The sequence below is a fragment of the Leuciscus leuciscus genome (genome assembly GCF_965113295.1).
Source record: "Leuciscus leuciscus genome assembly, chromosome: 24".
In the NCBI taxonomy this organism is placed as follows: Eukaryota; Metazoa; Chordata; class Actinopteri; order Cypriniformes; family Leuciscidae; genus Leuciscus; species Leuciscus leuciscus.
The window spans coordinates 21,196,003-21,218,334 of NC_138723.1; the positions used below are offsets into that span (position 1 = coordinate 21,196,003).

General features: G+C 37.1%; 2 protein-coding genes across 2 annotated transcripts; both read right to left on the bottom strand.

Moving 5' to 3' along the window:
* Window positions 1–476: 476 nt before the first annotated feature.
* Window positions 477–4,477, bottom strand: tbl2 (transducin beta like 2). Its single transcript, XM_082158272.1, has 7 exons — window positions 4,002–4,477; window positions 3,724–3,839; window positions 3,039–3,223; window positions 2,757–2,908; window positions 2,525–2,651; window positions 2,139–2,291; window positions 477–1,034 (listed from the first exon to the last, which is right to left on the bottom strand). The coding sequence occupies exons 1-7, from the start codon at window positions 4,132–4,134 to the stop codon at window positions 575–577; spliced, it is 1,326 nt and encodes a 441-aa protein (XP_082014398.1). The 5' UTR covers window positions 4,135–4,477; the 3' UTR covers window positions 477–574.
* A 229-nt stretch (window positions 4,478–4,706) lies between these two features.
* Window positions 4,707–22,063, bottom strand: prdm15 (PR domain containing 15). Its single transcript, XM_082158254.1, has 24 exons — window positions 21,915–22,063; window positions 20,689–20,728; window positions 20,450–20,543; window positions 19,325–19,478; window positions 19,096–19,248; window positions 18,826–18,928; window positions 18,498–18,746; window positions 18,215–18,371; window positions 16,038–16,159; window positions 15,850–15,944; window positions 15,632–15,719; window positions 14,704–14,871; window positions 14,337–14,431; window positions 14,110–14,241; window positions 13,730–13,873; window positions 11,284–11,447; window positions 11,106–11,185; window positions 10,835–10,954; window positions 9,874–10,005; window positions 9,708–9,791; window positions 9,445–9,620; window positions 8,193–8,270; window positions 7,682–7,885; window positions 4,707–5,734 (listed from the first exon to the last, which is right to left on the bottom strand). Exons 2-24 carry the CDS (start codon window positions 20,717–20,719, stop codon window positions 5,180–5,182), a joined length of 3,378 nt encoding a protein of 1,125 aa, XP_082014380.1. The 5' UTR covers window positions 20,720–20,728; window positions 21,915–22,063; the 3' UTR covers window positions 4,707–5,179.
* Between the last annotated feature and the right edge of the window lie 269 nt (window positions 22,064–22,332).

Sequence of the window (22,332 nt, forward strand, 5' to 3'; positions counted from 1 at the left end):
TAATAACATTTAATAAAAAGTTAACAGTTTATTATCTCTATTCATTATTTTACAATTATTTAAACTTTGCAGCTGACAAGTTCCTTAATAGGTGCTGTATAAAAATTATTTGATTCTAAAATATGCCTATCCCTGTTCAATATGCAGAGAAACGCAAGAAGGCAAAATGATAAAAAAAAAGTACAACATAATGCAGTTCAAATGCAAAACACAGTGACTACATTTAGTCAAATTTGAGGTATGAGATAATAATCTGCCCTTTGACAGGCAGACAGCTAGCTATGCTCATTTAGAGAAATTAAGGAGGATGAAAATAATCCAATCAATCAAAAATATATTCATTTCAGTATTACAGCTTGTTACCTTTGTAGGGCAGTATATTTCCTCTGAAAAGTGTAAACACGTCACCTTTAAAGCCTCAAAAGGACGACAGAAGAAAATGTAGTGGAAATGGAACAAAAGTCATTTACAAACACTTAAAAACATTTGATTTATTCAATAAAATGAGCATGCTAAAGCCACTTATTTCTGAAACCGAAAACAGACTTGCTTCCCAGTGAAAACAAATCAGCCTTTAGTTCTTTGTTGCACTCAGCACTGTTTCCAGAGCGCTCTGAGCATCTGATATCTGCTGCTGGAGTCTCTGTCTCACTCCATCATTTGTAGTTTTCTTCAGCATGGTCTCCATGTCCTGGATGGCAGCGCGGTACCCGGTTACATTGTGAAAGACGCGAATGGCACGGTCCCCAGTACTCACTAGGAAACGGCTGTTGATGTCAAACTTAAGGTCGGCTATTTGTTCGCTGTGAACACCGTGAAACTCCTCCTCTAGTTCACCAGTGGTAGCACTGTATAAGGCTATATCACAACCGTTTGATATGGCTACTACACGACCGTCGGGTGACAGGGCAATGCGGCTCCCCTCCGACACCTGACAAGGCACGGTCCGGAGCAAATATGGGTCCTGCTTTTTCTTATACTCCACATCAGTGTCCCACAGCTTCCATGTGCCGTCTTTGGACACAGTCACCATTCTGTAAAAGGTAGTGAACTGTTATTAGTAGTAGCTATCGATTTATACTTAAATTTGACCGTGAGAATTATAAACATAAATATATATAAATATACATACACCGGTATATATATATTTATATATTTGATGAAAAACTAAAATTAGAAAACGTGGCCTTGGCAACAAACTTAAGTTGAAAGCCGTCTGACTCTGAGATGTGAACGGGAACATGGTTTGTGTAACATTAGCAACACATTATTAGCTGTTTGATAACATAGTGAAGCCAAAGGCTAATCATATTAATCACTGTTATGTGTCCGTAGTTTTAGAGAGCAATACATGAAACACATTACCATTCTGATACATCGACTTGTAGACAAGCCTGTATAATTCACTCTTCCACTTCTTCCTCTGAATCAGTTTCTGGTATAAACATATATGGCTGAATTAAACCAGTATTTCCACTTCCCATTGTGCAGCATTTACTACAGTAAAGTTGATCGAGTGGATCTCTGAGTTGGTGTGAGTGAGTGGAGGCGGGAACTAATTTGTATATTCATAGATCCATGTATACTAAATGAAGCAAGGGTGTAGAGTTACATTCAAGCTATTTTAAGGCATGAATAAAAACATTTCACAGGAGAAAACGTTTAAATATCTCATTTTGGGGATCAAAGATTTTAAGGGATAACCAACAGATGACTACCAGGGGACTTTAAGCTAAAAAAAATAATTTAATTAAATCTGAATAAAATAAAATTAAAGGTATAGCAGAGGATGTTTTACTTCCTGGTGGGTAGTCTAAACTAGTGGTCCTCCTAATTGTCAATCATTCTGGTGAATCAATCAAACTTTTCAAAAAGTGGAGAGGGCGGGTCTTATCTAAAATTTGGAAAGATCCTCCGCTATACCTTTAACTAATAAGTGACAAAAGTATGTACATAAAATGACTAAAACTTAAAATAAAATAAAAATAAAAACTGAAAATATAAAAATAAAAGCTAATTCAAAATATGAATAATATATTAGTATATGAATAATACTAAACACTGATTAATAATGATTTTAAGAAAGAGAGAGAGAGAGAGAGTGTGTGTGTGGGTGAGTGAGTGAAAGATGATCTTGCCTTCGAGAGTCATTGGAGAAATCAAAGGAGTAAACTCCAGCTGAGTGTCCCTTAAGGTCAAATGCACGGGTGACCTCTTTGAACTCCCCTGATTTAGCAAAGCAAACCTCCCACACCTTCACATCGGGGGTAAAGCCACAGGAAGCAACGAACCTTATGAGAAGAAATATAAAAAATAGAGGTTTAAAATCTATTTCATCTGCATTACACTTCTTTAATACCATTGACAGCACATTTCAGTATGAATGTGATGCAGATGTTGAAAAGAGGGTTTCATTATTACGCAAACGTTAGTACATAACACATGTGTTTAAATATATTAAAAATATATTTGACCCAAAAACACTTGTACATAAGGAGCTGCTCGTACTGCTTCTAGAACTAACCGTCCACACGGTGAAACAGCAGCATGCGAGTTGGTCATCTGATTAGTGTTGATAGTAGCTAAAACCTCTCCTTTCAGATCCCAGATCACAATGGTGGTGTCAACAGAGGCAGACATTATAAATTTGCCTGAAAACAGAATCTAAAATTAGTAATTAAGTCTTATGCAAGCTTGCTTAGCTTATTTACATGACATTTAATACAGATCAGATGGATTTAATTAAGTCCACTGACCCGTCTCTGCGATTCCGATGTTGATAATGATCCCCTTGTGTTTCTGAGGGAAATCCCCCGGAGCAGCTTTGAAATTGAATGTCCCATCATCTTTTCTAATCATCTTATAGATTCGAATGGTCTCTCCATTAGACAGCCAAGTGATAAATGCTCTAGGGACAAAAAACAACCAGTCAGCACAGCAGTAATAACTGTTTAAAAGAGTAACAGAAAACTTGTAGATTTAACATGACAAAATATGTGAATTACATAAATTGGGCGTGTTAATGAGGCCAAACGTACCGACAGTCTGGGCTGAAGCGGACGAGTGTGGCGTGGTCAAACTCCACGTTGGCCCGCAAGCACTTGTGATCTCGGTCAAGGAAGTCTTTAGTGCTCCAGATCCTGATGGTACGGTCATCTGAGGAAGATGCAAGGTATTTGGCATTGCTACTAAAATCCAGGCACGTCACATTGCCACTGTGACTCTAGAAGGGGGGAATGAAATGCACAGAAATACAGATCAATATACAGGAGACAGTTTGCAATCTTGACTTTTAAAATAAGACAATATAACCCAATATAATATCATTACAATTTATATTTTAAAATGTGATTTATTCCTGTGATGGCAAAGTTGAATTTTCAGCATCATTACTCCAGTCTTCAGTGTCACATGATCCTTCGGGAATCATGAATGATGATTTGGTGCTCAAGAAACATTTCTGTATTCTTATCAATGTTGAAACCATGTGTGCTACTTAATATTTTAGTCATACATTTTTTCAGAATTCTTTGATAGGTAGAAACTTAAAACCGAAATGTCTTATTGTAATTTACTGTCATTTTTCATTTTGATGCATCCTTCCTGAATAAAACCATTAATTTCTTTGCCATCCTGGTCTTCTACTGGTTGCCCTTGACATGCTTTGCCAGCAAATGACGTCATGTGTTTACTATATTTTTTTTAGATTTGATCACGAAATACCTTGAGAGAGGAAGCCAGTAGATGGTGTGAGAATGTGTGCTGCTGCGGTCTCTCCTTACGGGGGCGCTGTTGCTGCTTCTGCTTTTTGGAAGGAGCCTTCGTTGCATTTTCCTCCACTGTAACATTATCCAGTTACACAGCATCAAAATAAACTACTCTCCAGCCTAAACTATGTCTTTGAAACGAACTTACAACATCGTTATGTTAGTGACAAAAATCAACTTTAAAACTAAAGTTGCTGCTGGCAACATAGAAGAGGGACACACAGACACACTTACCCGGTGCATCGGTGTCTTTCTTCTGTTCGTTTTGCTCAGATAATTCACCTTTCTGTCTACCAACAGCCACGACCACTAACAAAACCAGTGCACCTATCAGTACTGACAGTGCAAAGATCGCTGCAAACTCCATCTTGGCGAGGTTTGTGCCACGTTATCACCCCTGACACAGGCAAGCAGGCTGTATAGAAGCAGATCTGTTTCTCTCTCTTCTCTGTAACTTGAGTCGCACTTAGTTCCACTTCACTCCAATGCCTCTTCATTGACTATCCTAATGGATCAAACTTCTCGGGGTAGCACGGCAGCCCTTGTGTTTGTTTTGAAAATTGCTAAACGTATTATATAAATTACGTGTATGAAATGAAACCTCCAAAGGGGTCTGTTATCTCAAAGAATGAATTACACTACACACACGTAATCAAGTGCTAAATATCTCTTCACTGTTCTCCACCGCGCAGCCGCGAGACTCTCTCTCTTTCGTTGGTGAGCGAATGAAAAGTTCGAGCTGTTAGCGCCCCTAACGGTTTGGAGTCTCAGCAGACATTTACAAATAACCCACTTACACCAAAATGATCCAAAAAATGATTAACAAAATATGATTTGATTTTAGCGATACACTACATACTGGTATGTGTTATTGGACGATATTAGAGATTTTTTTAATTTAAAGTTATTGGTGGATATTCACATTTCACACATTTGAGATAAGTCCATACATGCATTTATTATGACAACTCATTTTTCCTAAAAAAAAGGAAAGAAAAAATAGAAAATATTTCCAGTTAGCACTCACAATACACTATATCCATGTATTGCATTTCTATAGATTCACTCTTTTTGACATCATCACTCCACAGGTGCTACAGAATGACATCAAACAACAAATATAATTTTAGTTATCATTTTGAAAAACTAAGGTCCTCGCTTTTTCTTAAATCATCACCAGACGTTTCATGCATTCATAAAAATAAAATAAAATAATCTTCAGCATCTTAATAGTTGGTTGAAATTGTCCACTGGTTTTTCATCAATTCCAACAAAAGGCTTGTGCTGCCCTTAAAGTCACAGTCGTACTTTCAACAATGTGAAGTGCTCAATTAATAACAAATCCTTTCCTCATATTGGTCCAATTTCCAAAAAGGGACCGTAGCTATAAATGATATCATATACTTGATTTCTCAGTAGCTGAACATCTGCGGTGCTGCAGTGGTCTGTTGTTGAGGAGGTCCTGTGACTTGCGGCTGAATCTGATGCCTTTGTTCTGGCAGTGGTTGTGGTTGTGGCTGCTCTGATGGTGCCTGAGCGGACTGAACATCCGTCTGGGTGTCATCTATGGTGGTGGCATGATCTCCATCGGCCGGTGCGACGGGCCTCCAGGTTAAAGCGGGCTGCTCCAACTGGTGGGAGATGGGGTTGACGAAGGTGGTGAGGTTGATGAAATGTGCCACTGATTGCGGCGCCGCGGCTCCCGTGGATCCCACCGCCTCTGACTGGAGATCTGCTGGACGGTTGTGCAGCATGGCTGAACCGCTGACGGCGTCGAAGGTCACGGTGAGGATGGAGCTGTCCAGGGTGAGGGACCGATCGCTCGGAGCGAGGTGGCTGACGGCGACAGGCTGCAGGCTGCTGAACTGGGCGGGAGCGGGTGTGGTTATGGGAGTCACAGTGATGTTGGTTAAACTGACCGAGCTGGAGGGGGCTGGAGGGGCGCTGGGGTCAGCCAACACTACCACCTGTGTGTGAACATTTGACGGAGGAGATTATTCAATATAATTGAATGAAGCAAAATCAAAAAAATGAAATGCACAACCAAATTGAAATATCTGTCTGACTTTAAAAGTCCAGGAAATGGCATTCGCAACCTATTCTACTTCTGAAATTTCAGAGTGAAACAAAATATTCAACAATACATTTTTCTTTTGATTTTATCCATCAGGAATTGATTGGATCTAGGGATACTGTAGTGTACATATTGGTACCATCTTGGTTATCAGACAATGTTAACTGTCACCGTCCCGTATACGGGACGCCTAAGTTTACATCACTATATTACAATTAAATCCTAATTTAATCATGACAAACTATATATTGATGGAAAGGTCTAAGACTCCTTAATAGATATTTCAGCACTGTTTTTTGTTACAATTTATGCAGGAACAGTAATAGATGAATTTATGACAAGAGTGCACCTCAAAAAATCGACATCATAACAGGAGTTCTGGCGTTTGTCACAAAAAGTCGACGCACACACTTTTAATAATTGAAACTTTGGTTTTCATGCTTAAAGTTCATAAACATTTAATCTAGTATTTGTCAATAAAAAAATATAAAATAATATTATCTTCTAAAAAGTATAACATATATATTATCCTCTAAAATATTATATTATATTTTTTTATCGCCTTTTTTATTACATTACATATTTTAGTAGTTATCATAAATTAGGTATCATTTGAAAGCTTACGATCTCAGAATTCACCCTGTGAAAACTGTTTTGAAATTGGACATTGTGTTACCATAGAAACGGTACTCTAAATTATTTTATCAGGCTCCTCCCCTTTTGGGCATCATTATGTTTCATAATTTATGATAAAAATATTTTCTAATCTTGACAAAACACATATTGTCAGAAAGGTCTGAATCTCAAGGTTCCATATTTTGTGACAGAAGTGATATTTGGACAGAAATTTATTAATTTGTTATGTTAGAATGCATACAGTTAAATTCAATGGAATTCAATGACACCCGGTGGCTATTTTTGGTAATACGCCTAAACAAAATCTCATGGGAACTTCAATTTTTGTGATATCAACTTCAAATTTGGAACACAATTTGGTTAGATATATGGCTTTCATTTTATAGTAAATTTTTTGTAAAACATATTTTGTAAAATATATATTTTATATAAAAGAAAAATATTAAATAAATTATATTTGATTTAATGTAAATTTAAACTTCCATAACTTTTTCATACTTTAATTTAGGTCTATACTCCAAAGCATTCTTGAATTACAACCATTTAAGCTTGAATAGTGCATTTTAATGTACATTCTCAAAAAGGGGGGTGACAGCTAAGGGGTTAAATGTATCAGTATTGGTTGATATTGGATATTTATTTGGGCATGCTCATTTTCTCTATTTTTACATTTAGTCAAATTTGAATATCCATTTTCACACTGTACATTATAATGTAGCGATACCTAAATTAACTTTTGTAATTTTAAATAATTGATTTTAGTGTTTAGTTTTAAGTTACACTACTGTTCAAAAGTAGGGGGTCGGTAAGAATTTTAAATGTTTTTGAACAAATACCCTCATGCTCACCAAGGCTGCAATTATTTGATCAAAAATACAGTAAAAACAGAAATATTGCAAAATATTTGTAACAATATGAATATATATTAAAATGTAATTTATTCCTGCAAAGCTGAATTTGCAGCATGTTTTTCAAGGGTTCTTTGATGAATAGAAAGTTCAAAAGAATAGCATTTTTTAACATTGTAACATTATAAATGTCTTTACTGTCATTTTTGATCAATTTAATGCTCCCTTGTTGAATTTTTCATTTCATTAAAAAATCTTACTGACCCCAAACTTTGAACGGTAGTCTATGCTCAATTTTGTTTTCATGTTGACTTTAATGGGCGAAATGCTAAGGGATCATTTCTGACGGAACAAACCTGCTGAATGCTCTGCACAGCAGAGTTGGTTTCATCTCCCACAGTGTTCGAGAACTCAGTGGTTCTGCTGGTGAAGTCAGCGTACTCGTCTGAATCAGACAGCTCAGACTCGTGAGGCAGGAATTTTGCCCTCTTCTTGGAGGGATTGGAGTTCCTGGAGACTTTTTCCACAGCGAGAGAGCCTTTCTCCAGAGTCAGAGAGGGCTGAATAACAGAGAGAGCAACAAACAGAAACCAAATAATGAAAAAAAAACAATGAAATGTCTCTCAAGTCAGAGCAATAGCCTTGTGGACAGCGCTCCAACATGTGGCGCAGATGTGCTTCAGGCGACCAGTGTTCGAGTCCTGTTCCCCTCACTCTCCACCCCATTGCTTCCTGTCTCATCTACCCTATCCTATCTATTAAAGGCATTAAAAAGACCAACAATATAACCAAAAAAAATGACCCTATCCTCCTTTAATTTTCATTCTCTGTCTATCATCATGCAATACAGGTTGTTAAAAGACAAACCTGTGCAATACTAATGGTAGAGGCGTCGACTGTTGATGGTTCTTGAAGATCAAAGTCACCCAATCGTACAGTCACAATCTGAAAGATCATATGAAGCTTAGACATATGGCTTTCCATAAGCTCAAACATTTTAAAGGTGTGATCAAAAAATGCAATATGTACGGAGCACCGCATATGACATGCGGACAAAAAATATGTATATCATGGCCACAAATTAACAATTAGTTAATTACTAGTATAGTAGTAAATAATTAGTTAGTTACGTCAGGACGTTTTACTAAATATTTCCCTCATTTTAAGTAAATCACGCACACAATATAATAATTTGATCCCTCGTTTTAGTAAATCATGGCCACGTTGTAAAAATTTGTTACATTGTTTTAGTTAAATCAAAACAAGGGAGCAAATTAGTTCAATGTGGTCACGATTTACTATAACAAAGGAACAAATTAATAAGTTGTGGAATGAATTCTTAATTCGTGGCCACGATATTATTATTTTTTGTCTGGATGTCATGTGCGTGGCTCTGTAAATATGAAATGAAAATGTCTTTTAAAATGAATCACTATCTTGGGATTTCATACTCATAAATTCGTAAAAAAAATTCCGCCCAATTTACTCTGACTAAAATAGCATGTAATTTACTCAACAAAAACAATATATATTTGATGAAAACTTATAGATAGTTATCTTGAAAAATTTACATTTTGAAAAATGTAGTTTATTTATTTAAACATTTATTTACATTTTATAAAATGCAATAAAATCAAGAATTTGTTCATTCTCTTTCAACTTTATTTAACTGACAAAGTACAAAGAAAAGATTCCCAATGTTTTCACTGAACAACTTAATTGTATTTTGTAAATATTAAAAAAATTTGATGGTTTTAACACACTCCAAAAAAAGTTAGTTAAAAAAAAGTTTAAAGAGAATGAACAAATCACAGATTCTATGGCATTTTACAAAACGTCCCAGCATTTCTTTAATTTAAATGTGTAAAATGTATAAAGAAATGCATTTTTCAACATATGTCTTCTGTCATTGTTAGTGTATCATTAATATCTTTAATATCATATAATATATTCTTTTTAGTCATATTACATATCGTGTTTTAAGTAATTTTTTTCATTATTTGTCATTTTCGTCCCTCATCTCGTCTTTCATCTTAATTATCATTGACAATATCAAAAGAAAAAGAAATATTTTAATCAGTAACGTCATTAACCCTGGCGGCGTGTGGGTGTTTCTCACCTCGGGGTGTTTGCGGCGCATGTGGCGGTTCATGGAGGCTCGTGTGGAGACTTTGGTGCCGCACAGGTGACAGCTCTGAGCCTCCACCTTCTCATGGGTCAACTGCATGTGTTTCTGCAGCATATACTGCGTCACATACTTCTTGTCACAGACAGCGCAAGAAAACGTCTTTCCAACTGCAAAAACGAGACAGACGAGAGTAAATATTTGACTGTTTTAGTGTAATTGAACCAAACTCTGTGTAATATTTCAGTGAACTGTACCTGTATGAATAAGCTTGTGCGTTTCCATTGTGTTTCTCTCACTAAATGTCTTCCCGCACAGCTCACACATGAAGTCCTTTGTGCCTGAAGGAATACATTATTATATTTTGAATATATTTTTGTAATATGAATCATATGTAACATTACAGTATGATGTGATCCTCACCCGTGTGTCTTTTGTAATGCTTCAGCATGTTGACTTTCTGGGCAAATTTGCGGTTACACTCCTTACATTCATATTCTTTAATTCCCTTGTGCAGTTTCATATGATGCCGTAGAGCATGTTTTGTCTTCATGCCTGGAAAACACAGATGCATTTATGTCCTAATCCAGTTAAAACTGAGCTACATGCTGCGTCCCAATTCACATACTATCCATCCTTAATAGTAATCGAAATTAGAATTAGTGTGTCCAAAATCATAATGTTGAAATGAGTATTCCAAAGATACCCGATTGGTCTACTTTTTCCGGTTAGAATCCGAAGTGCAGATCCGTGCACACTCTAACGGCTATGGACGAGAATTTGAGTAGAACTACAAATACATTTTTTTTTTTTAAACTACAAACATGCCGGATGTGAGTCCAGAGGCTAAGAAGAGAGGTGTAGATAAAGGGGTTTGAGTGATTTATTATCAGTATCTAACCTGACGAAAATATATTTTAACACCGTTATCCACATTATATTTCATCTGCAACAGCATTGTGAACTTTTGTACCGAAATGTTTGGTTATTAACTTTTGAATGCATCATTATGCAAATTGCAAACACACGAGGAGAGTTCTCTGCATGAAAGACCCATGACTGCCAGATCAACGTCCAAAATGGTATAAATTAAATGTGGAGGATTTTAACTGTGACAAGATGATTGGCAGGGCAGTTTAAAAGGTGACAGGATGCACATAACTAAGTGACAGAGCTGTCCGTTAAAGACACAATTATGACAAAGTATTATATCCCAAAACTTGCACTCCTCTGCTACACACTCAAAATGATGTACTTTTTCTTCACAAAAACACTACATAATTTTAGGGCATAGTATAAGTAGGTGAACTGGGATGCATTGACAGTGTTTCACATTATTATGCAAGGTGTATTATGGGATGGAGAGGAAGATAAGTGTCCGCACCTTTCCCACACTCTGCACACAGGAAGTCTCTGACGTTGTCATGGACTCTCAGATGTTCCTTTAGCATGTCTTTCCTAGCGAAGGACTTTCCACACTGATCACAGCCATGGCTTTTCACTCCTGCAGCGGCCAGAGGGTTTATCACTTTTAATTAAGCCTTGTCTATAAAATGTAAGTGATTAAATACTTTAAAAATCAAAGCAATTGTTCAGTTTAGAGCATAATATCTATTTTTCTACCTGTGTGCTATACTTGTAGTACTAAGACTCACCTGTGTGGATGATTTTGTGCCTCTCCAGGTTGCCGATGCTGTTGAAGATCCGTCCGCACATGTCACACGGATGAATGTATCTGTGAAGAAAGGAATGGCATTTAACTTTCCTGCAAAAAATGTTTTTCTAAAGCCTTGTGAAGAAGCAAATATTTGAAATCCAATCTCTCCGTCTTACTTCTGCACTGCAGGATCGGGCAGGTGGTCTCGGTGGATGACCAGGTGAGCGTTGTACGTGGCCTTCAGAGCAAAACGGCGGTTGCACATTGTGCAGTTGTAACCTTTTTCCTTATGCATGTCCATTATGTGTTTCAAGTAGTCACGACCCTTGGCGAATGTCACCTGATGAAGGTAGTTGAAAAGTGGTGGAGAGAGAATGAAAGTTCATGATAAATAAATTAACTATTTTGCTGGGAATATAAGATTAAGCAACATCATGATTTTTAATGTACTTTTTATTTAGCAATTAAATGTTTCTGTGAATCAATTAAATTTGATTCAACGATATATTCTACTTGTTTGTTCACCGCTCAAAAATGTTCATGGAAGTCTATACATTAAGAAGTGAAATGGATGTGTATTTTTATATATCAAAATGTTTTAGTGGAAATACATGTTGGTAAATAATTGTTGTTTATTACTATTTATTGTTTATATAGTGGTGCATATAAATGAAAATGAATAAATACTGTATTCTAATTCTAGCATTACACATTTGAATGTACTTTTCAACAATAAATAAATTAAAGGGATAGTTCACTTTGAAATTAAATTTTGGTATGTTTTAGCTTACCTCAAGGGCATCCAAGATGTAGGTGTCTTTTTTTCCACAGTAGTTAATTATAAACAGTATTTATATCGTTTTTACCTCTTGTACACAGCCACGTCCAAGTGATCTGAGAGCGCGGGCCGGTATAGATATATACAATAGAAGTCGCCTTGGCTACGGCAGTTCATTGGAACGAAACCGTAGCCAAGGCGACTTCTATTGTATATATCTATACCCGCCCGCGCTCTCAGATCACTTGGACATGGCTGTGTACAAGATGTAAAAACGATATAAATACTGTTCGTTTTCTCACACAAACCGCTCGTTTCGTGTCTTAGGCCATCAATGTGTACTTACGATGGGGAATTGTTTAATTTGGACGATGGGGAATTGTTTTAATTTGGACTCTGTGCATGCTCTTTGAGGTGGTGACCATCGACCTGCATTATATGACTGACAGACAAGAACGGTTTGACCTAAAAATATCAAAATTGAAACTACTGCGGAAAAAAAGACACCTACATCTTGGATGCCCTTGAGGTAAGCTAAAACATACCAAAATTTAATTTCAAAGTGAACTATCCCTTTAAGTGATAGATACTCAATTTTTGATAAAAAAAAAAGAAAAAAACACTTTATTAGATACACCTGTTCAATTGCTCATTCAGGCAGATCTAATAAGCCAATCACATGGCAGCATTTCAATGCATTTAGGCATGTAGAGATGGTCAAGGCGATCTGCTGAAGTTTAAACTGAGTATCAGAATGCGGAAGAAAGGTGATTGAAGTGACTTTGAATGTGGCATGGTTGTTGGTGCCAGACGGCCAGTGGTCTGAGTATTTCAGAAACTGCTGATCTACTGGGATTTTCACACACTATGCGTGAAAATGTATGCCATGATGATGCCGGAGGTCAGAGAAGAATGGCCAGACTGGCTCAAGCTGATAGAAAGGCAACAGTAACTCAAATAACCACTTGTTACAACAAATGTGTGCAGAAGAGCGTCTCTGAACGCACAACACGTCGAACCTTGAAGCAGATGGGCTACAGCAGTAGAAGACACACCGGTGCCACTCCTGTCAGCTAAGAACAGGAAACTGAAGCCATTCAGATGGGCTCACCAAAATTGGATAGTAGGAGATTGGAAAAACATTGCCTGGTCTGACGAGTCTCAATTTCTGCTGCAACATTCATACGGTAGGGTCAGAATTTGGCATAAACAAAATAAAAGCATGGATCCATCCTGCCTTGAATCAACAGTTCAGGCTGGAGGTAGTGGTGTAATGGTGTGGGGGATATTTTCTCGGCACACTTTGGGCCCCTTAGTACAATTGAGCAATTGTTTAAACGCCACAGACTACCTGAGTATTGTTTCTGACCATTTCCATCCTTTTATGACCTCATGTACCCATCTTCTGATAGCTACTCCCATCAGGATAACATGCCATGTCACAAAGCTCAAATCATCTCAAACTGGTTTCATGAACATGACAATGAGTTCACTACACTCAAATGGCCACCATACCAGATCTCGATCCAATAGAGCACCTTTGGGATGTGCATTCGCATCATACATGTGCAGTCGACAAATCTGCAGCAACTGCGTGATGCTACCATATCAAAAGGGACCAATATCTCTAAAGAATGTTTCCAGCACCTTGTTGAATCTATGCCATGAAGAATTAAGGCAGTTCTGAAGGCAAAAGGGGCTCCAACCCAGTACTAGCAAAGTATACCTAATAAAGTGGCCGGTGAGTGTGTATATATATATTATACATAAAAAAACGTCAAAAGGCTGAAATTTTCGAGACATCAGAACAGTTTAATCAATTATGACATTAGCTCCTACTTTACCTGACATTTCTTGCAGCTGTATTTGTGATGTTCAGGATCGTTCTTCTCATCTTCCTCATCAGAACTGTCGTCACTCTCCTCCATAGAGATGCCAATCTTTTTAATGAAGTCCTCTCTTTCCTGCTCGTCCATTAAGGCGATGTCCTGAAAGAGATGGTTTTGGACTTCATTTAGAGTACACCACAACATATGAACTATTTTTAGAGTAGTCATTATGCTCCACTAGCTAACTAACTTTTTTTAAATGATGCTTTAAGCATTTAAATGCCCCTTAACAAAAATGTTTTGATGGGACGTAGTGGACCCTATTTATTCAGCTGACTAGTCAACTGGTCATACTTGATAATGAAAAGATAATTTTGCATGTCACTATTCCTCACCTTAAAGTGTACATGTATGTGATCTCTCAGGACGTCCACACGGAAGAACCTGCGGCCACAGATCTCACAGGTGTATTTCTTGTCCCCGTGGGTTAGTAAGTGTTTGTTCATGTTACTCCGACAGGAAAACACCTTGAATAAAAAGTTATTTATTTTATTTATTTATTCAATGCTACACAGATCTGATATCAACAACAAATATGGTGTCCTTGGTCTAGGAACACCACCTTTCCACAAATGGGACACGCCGAAGGCTCCTTTCTGTATTTGCTTCCCTCCTCCCCGTTCGCTTCAAGCTCCTCTCGTTTCATGTTTTTCGGACCTGTGGAAAAGCAATGGGTGGTGAAAGCCATTAGTGCACACACAGAGCAAGTGACATAATGGTTGATGGTCTTTACCTACAGAAAAGGACAAAGAAAGTTAATGAGGCCTAGAAACAGAGAAGTCAAGTAGAGCAGATGTTTGTGTTTATTTACTGATTAGATAAACAGACTTTACCTGCCATTTTACTTTCAAAATGACTTTATATGAATATTCTACATGGGCACAGAGTATTTTCTTGTTTTATTTGAAGCAGCAACGTTCATAACTCACCAACAACATGCCGCCTCTGGTGGTCCTGCATGACATCTTTGCGGTAGAACATCTTATTGCAGATCTCACACGCATACAGCTTCTCTCCGTGTTTCTTCTTGTGCTTGGACAAATTACTGTTAGTGGAGAAAAACCTTGAACATATCTCACACTGGAACGTTTTGTCATCTGCAACAAGAGGGAAACATACAAAATAGATGTTGTGCATGCGGTCAAAAACATATTGTGTTCGTTTGTACGATACATTTGTAAAATACATTTCTAACGGCGTGTTTTATAACTCAAATCAAGCAACAAAAAAAAGTCAAATTGTTAATAATTAAGGTCTCATTTGTTAACATTAGTTAATGCATTAACCAATATTAACAATCAGCAATATATTTTTACAGCATTTATTAACCTTTGTTAATGTTAGTTACTGTAATAAAAATATTCATGTTCAAGTTAGTTCACAGTGCATTAACTTATGTTAACAGATACAACTTTTGATCTTAAAGATGTAGTAGTAAATGTTGAGATTAACATTATTTATTTATTCAAGATTAATAAATGCTGTAGAAGTATTGTTCATTCTTGTTCATGTTAACAAATGAAATCGTATTATAGTGTTACCGTAAAATGAAAACTTTTCATTTAATTAATTACATTACATAGTGAATTAAACGAACAGCTCAAAAAAGTAAACTGACCAATAATACAATAACTTATTAAAAATATATATATAATAAAATATTATTTTTAATAAAACAAAAACATTATTTTTATCATCATCATCAATAATTGTTTTAAAAATTATTATTAGTAGTAGCAGTATTAATATTATTATTTATTATGTAAATTTTAATAACTCCCCATAAATATAAAATACAAACATTTACTTATTATAATGAATGAATATTAAAATGAATTTATTTATTTATTTTTTTACCTGTCCTGCAGTTATGAAATCTTAAGGCATTTTCCACTCGGAAGGATTTCTCACAGGTTGAACATTTGTACCTATACTCTATATCAGACTAAGAAAACAGACAAATAAAACATATAAAAGACACAGATATGTGTAAAATTTATGTATCTTGACATTTTAAAATATGCTATTTTTAACTATCAGTAAACATGAATTTATTGGTTAAAAAATGGCCATACCTGATTCTTGCTGTGTTTGTAAGATATATGCTGTTTAAGACTCTCCTTTCGACTGAACATCTTGTCACACTCATCACACTTAAAACACTTATCACCTGTAAGTGACACAAAAGTATTCAGCATATGGCACATCTAATAACCTCAAATGGTGTTATGCAGTGTGATAAGTGATTTCCAGGGATAGTTACCGTGGGAACGGATGTGTCGGTTGAGGTTGCTGCTGTTCTGAAACACCTTACAGCAGAGGCAGCACTGGTAAACTCTTTTATGATCACCACCCTGCCGCAGAGATCGCCTCCTCACACCAGGTCTAACAGAAAAACAGGGTCAAGGATTGTTCAAGTGAAATTACACAACTGTTCAAAAGTAAAAGGTCAGTAAGATTTTATCATGTTTTTCACCGTGGCTGCATTTATTTGAGCAAAAATACAGTAAAATTTATATTTAATTATTATTATATAAACAGTATTATTATTGGGAAATATTATTACAATTTAAATTCCTGTTTTCCATTTTAATATATTTTAAATTTGTATTTATTCCTGTGATGCAAAGCTGAATTTTCAGCATCATTACTCCAGTCTTCAGTGTCACATGATCCTTCAGAAATAATTTTAATATACTGATTTGGAGCTCAATAAACATTTCTCATCATTGAAATCAGTTAATATTTGCCTAATACTTTTGTGGAAACATGAAACACTTTTTAGAATTCTTTGATGAATATAAAGTTATTATATATATATAAAATAATATTATATTATTTAAAGTAGAAATCTTTGTGACATTATAAATGTCTTCACTGTCACCTTTGATAAATTTAATGCATCCTTTCTGAACAGTATTTCTTTCTTTCTTTCTTTCTTTAAATAAAACAAACCCCAAACTTTTAAACAGTAGTGCAGAGTCCTGCACGGGTCCATTTTTGGAGACCCGCCCCCGCCCGTACCCGCAAAGTTCAGCACCAGATCCGACCCGTCACCCGTGATAATATAAAAATTAAATCCGCACCCGCCCAGACCCGTTAATATTTGGCCCGATACCCGACCCGTGCCCACGATAAACCACACAGGTGACGCGTTCATGTAACAACATGTAAGGGTGCGCTGCCAATAACGCACCTAAAAGCTGTCACAAAGAACTTGGAAAAGTAATGATTATTAATAGGCCTATGTCAAATATATCAATGAGACATTTCAATTGTTTATTAATAAGCAAGTGTTTTCTGTGTCAAAGATGACGATGCTGACTCGCGATCTTCGCAGTAGTGAACGCGCCAGAGAGAAATGCACATTTCATACGGATTATAAGCAGAGAACAGTCTGTTTTCTTTCGTTTTGAATTGTTTTGCTTAAAAGTACACATTTCATGCTTTCTATTTCTCAGGTCTGTGAGGCAAGTAGCTTATACGATGAGTTTCGGTTCATTTAAGAGACGATCAGTTCACGCGCGGGCGCCTCCGGCCGTGTCCTGATTATATTGCCTGCCTGCTATATTTACTTCTTATTTATTAAATCCAGTAATTTGGTAGATGAAACATTGATTAAAATTAAGATACAAACTTAATGAAGTGGTCAAAATCATGTCTGCCCACTCCATTTGTCTCACGATATTCGGGATCATCTTATCTTATTCATGCTTTTCACTTTTCAGATAATAAACATGAAATATATAAAACAAATTATATTATTTTATTTAAACATGAATATGAAACTAAATCGTTTTTTAATGACTGGGCTACAACACATAGGCCTATTAGCCTACAGTACAGAGAAATTTAATGTCGCAACTTGGTCGGACTAAAAGGGGAGAAAAAAATTAAATTGGGTCGGTCCTAAATTGACAGGGTCGGACGGGTTACGGCAAACAAGAATATTTTTAAGGATGGCCTGACTACATTTACATTTACATTTACATTTATTCACTTAGCTGACGCTTTTATACAAAGCGACTTACAATTGCTATATATGTCAGAGGTCGCACGCCTCTGGAGCAACTAGGGGTTAAGTGTCTTGCTCAGGGACACATTGGTGTCTCACAGTGGATTCGAACCCGGGTCTCTCACACCAAAGGCATGTGTCTTATCCATTGCGCTACCACCACCCAAGCCTAAAACACATATTTGCGTATGTGTAATGCTGGTAATTTAGACATACAAATATTGCACATATTTTTCATCCGCTACCCGCCCGCAAGGAGTTCATTATCCGCCCGCGTCCCCGCCCGTGAATTTTAGGAATGTCACAATCCACCCGTTTTAGCCACTTTTATGCGGGTACCCGACCCGTTGCAGGACTCTGCAGTAGTGTATGTGTTTTAAAACCAAGAGGATGTGACATAAGTGAATCGTAAAGGTTGTCCTTACTTCCCAGAGGAGATGGGGGAGCGTGTCACCCGAGATGTTTTTAGTGGCGGGCCGTCTCCAGCCACCATGACCTCTTGGACATCCAGTACAGTAAGGGGAACATCAGAGGCCAAAGTACTGAGAGGCGGCTCACCAGATGCAGGAACAGTGGATTCTGCTAGATAGGAAGTGAAAAATAAAGCTCATTCAAACTATTTTTCGTGTGTTACGTCTCTGCAAAACGTGCTTTAAAAACCAACTTTTCCGATCAAACCCCTTTATACCCCTGAAATCCCCACCTCACCTTGATCGGAATCAGCTGATCCACTCGGCGCAGGTTTCTGTGCTTTTGTCCGTCTTGGTCTGCCTTGTTTTCTGGTTGGCTCTGGTGGGGTGGGGGCAACGTTGGCCGTATTGTTTTGGGATAACGCCTCTGCAACCTGCTGGACAGGTGCGTCTGCTGGGGTTTGGCATAGCAGTTGCTCTGGGACAGGAAGGGTTTCTGTTGGTGGCCCCTTCGCAGGAGGGACTCCAGGTTTGCACGACACCATTTCTGAAGAGGCAAAATGATAAATTACATCATTAAGCATACGTATACTGCACACTGCACAGATACTTTAAAGCACACATACCTGTTGGAGGTGGAAGTACAGGTGACCTAAGAACAAGCCGATCCATTTTTTTGGCATAAAATGCCCCATACCAGACTCTCAATTCTGTTCCGGGCAGAACATCCTGAAATGGAGGAAATGAAAGAACAATTCGAATAAATTGCCATTTGAAGTTTACTAGAACACTGCAATAAATAAATTTCATTTTACAATCTAAGTCATGCAACTATCTTGACTATATAACCACAGTGCTATCAAAGGAACAGAAGTGACAGTGCAGCATCAATGCACCTGTGATGTATTAAAGTAAACATCATCATCTTGCTGGTAGGCCGTCAGATTTTGGTGTTGGTGGTCTGTGGCAGGCCGAACCAACATCATCCAGTTACAGTCGTCTTCATTGGAGGAGTCAAAACACACCACCGATCCGTCCTTCTGGAATATCTAAGATACACAATAGAGAAAACATTAAGTATAGGTCATGTGGTTAGGAGTGACATATTAATGGTCTATTGTTTACCTTTAAAGGAAATGCACCCTCAATTTGAAGGCTTGGAACCCTCTTGGCCTCAAAAGGGCCAAATCGAGTCCTTTTAACCAGCCGTCTAAGTACAAACACGCCTTCGTTCCCCTCCTCAGCTGATCTGATCTCCAAGCTGTCTGGTAAGGATGACCTGGAACATGGACAATGATTATGTTCTTAAGTTAAAATTTCATATGCAGCCAAAAGTGTGGAATAATTAAGAATTTCTTAATGTTTTAAGAATTTCAGAAGATGTCTCTTATGCTTAAAAAGGATAACTATAATGTATGGCGGAATAGCCCTTTTGGGAGTAATTCGACTCGGCGCAGTAAAAAGTCACGCCTGATCCTCTTCCCACTATTGACAGAAGTGAGAGGAAGAGGATCAGGCGTGACTTTTTACTGCGCCGAGTCGAATTACTCCCGAAAGTGCTATTCCGCCATACATTATTAGTTATCCTTTTTAACCCCCTTAGAAAAGCGCCACGTTTTATTTTGTGTCACCATACTTGATCGTATAACTACTCGTGTTACTGGTTTTAAATAGGGAAAAAGTTGATGTGTTTGGTCACTTCTAAATTCATTGCTGTCAGATACGATTGAATATACTGGGCTAAGCTAAGTACTATCAGAGTGTCACCGCGTGTCATAGCGATTGAGTGCACGCACTGAGATGAGAGAGGTATGTATCAACTCGTCTTAGTTAAGGGAATAACATAGTTTAATATGAAAAAACGGTGGAGTATCCCTTTAATTAAAATTGTACAAATTTTAAATTTTTATGATTTAATTATGTATGATCATTAACTTTTCATCTCACAATCCCCCTGCAGTTCTTCCATTAACCCCAGTTTGGGAAACCCTGGCATAATGTAATGCCTACTGTTAATACAATTCAGCGATAAATATCACAAAGGCACTAAGAAATTAAAGCACCTAGTCCAAGAATTTCCCATTAAAAGAAATACCAAGTCATACATATATACTGATAATAAACATAAGACAGTCAATATATGGCCTTTGAAAATCACACATATGACCATCTAATTGGGGTCAGTGCACTCAGGCGGTGCCAAGACCCTTTTTGAGGGTATTTGGCCAAAAGCCGCCCATGTCCGCTCACCGTGCCCGACTTAGAACAAATGAGTCCTTCACTGTGACGATGGGTCCCAGCTCAGGACACTCAGAGTCATGGTACTGCCCGCAGTCCTCACACCCTGCAGGAAGAAGAGTCACATGCAATATTATGCCATGTACTTGAGTAAAACAAGGACACTGCAAAAAAGCTCACTAGTGACAATAAGGATACAATAATGTTTCATGCATATTCATAAACAAGCAAGATTATAGTTGTGCACTTACAAATAAACTCATCTGGTGTCTGCTCTGCCATTCTGACACCCTAAAGATGATGCATCAAATATGTACATTAGTTTTAACACCTGTAACAGCATGCTGTCCTTATGATACTTATTAATAACACACACACACACACACACACACACACACACACACACACACACACACATATATATATTTATACATATAAAACACATCTGAGACCATATCAAATTATATTTTGAAACATATGACATTAAAATATTAAAAACATGCAGGTTCTTAGAAATATAAACTTTCTTTTTCATGTTGACTACATATATTGGAAAAATGTAAAACCATTTTCCACAAATATTATTTAATAACTAATTAATAAAAAAATATCAGCTTTGGTAAACATCCAATTATTAAAGTACTAACGTAATTATTTACAAATATAATAATAATAAAATACTATGTCAAATAACTTATGCTATAACATTTCTATTTCCCCCAAAAAAATCTGCCTTTAAAACTAGGCTTTTTTTGTATATATATTTTACCATATATTATTTTTTATATATATTATATATATAAATGACATGAATTTTAAAAACGTTCATCGGGTGTATTTAAGCATTTGGTATGAACTGGGTTTTGTATATAACTTTATAAATCTGGACTAAACATATGCCTAGTATGTATAAGGAGAAAATGATTTGAAATCATACGTTTAAAATTATAAGTCCTTCAGGTCTAAATGCAAAAACAATTAAAAGCACTTTTCCATTATAACGTTGTGTTGATTGCGTTGCTGACAGTCAACAAAACCCATTACACAATGCAACAGATTTTGTTGATGCTCCCAAGATCAACAATCACAACGCATGACGCTCTTTATCAACGCAGTACAGGGAGCTGTCCGCGAATGAAACGCCTGTAAGCAGCCAGGGAAAGAGTACAATACGGACCGATGCGGACAGAATCCGTGATTTGGGAAGATTTCAAACTGTAGCCGGGTTTTAACTCCGATCTCAGGCTGCGCTCGCTCTCTTTCAGCAATGCAAATGTAACAAAGAACAATCGGCATGGCGGATGGAATGGAGACGCAGCGCTCATCTGGAGCCAGAGCGTTTGAAAGCGCAAAGCACAACAAACTCGCTTCGCTCACACTTTTCATTGCTGCTGCACCTTTGAATGAGGAGCATTTGGGGATTTCGTTCAATGCGTTTGAATATAACTACCTCACAAGTTTAGCATAAAGTCATTACCTGTTTTCCAAACGTCTACACATTTAGTGAATCCTGACTCCGGGTTCCAATCCGCTCCAGAAACCGCGCAGGACCGGAAATAAGACCCGCGAATTGCATTATGGGAAGTGTAGTTTTTCCTCATACGGACCACTGTAAGATTGTCATCAATATTACAGCTTATTAATTACATTACGTAGACACACAAAAAAACATGTCTGACTCTGAATCCTATTTTGACAGCAAAAACGAATGCAGAAACAAACTGAATGCAGAAACAAATCGAGTTTTCAGTCAGTGTTTACTGCTCAAACCAATAGATATGTTAATGAACATAACATAAGCACAGGCTTACAGTCATTATGCACAGATATCAAGGTCTTTGTCACTTTTTATAACAGAGCTGTTCAGTTATAATGTCATTTTGTAGGATAACAAG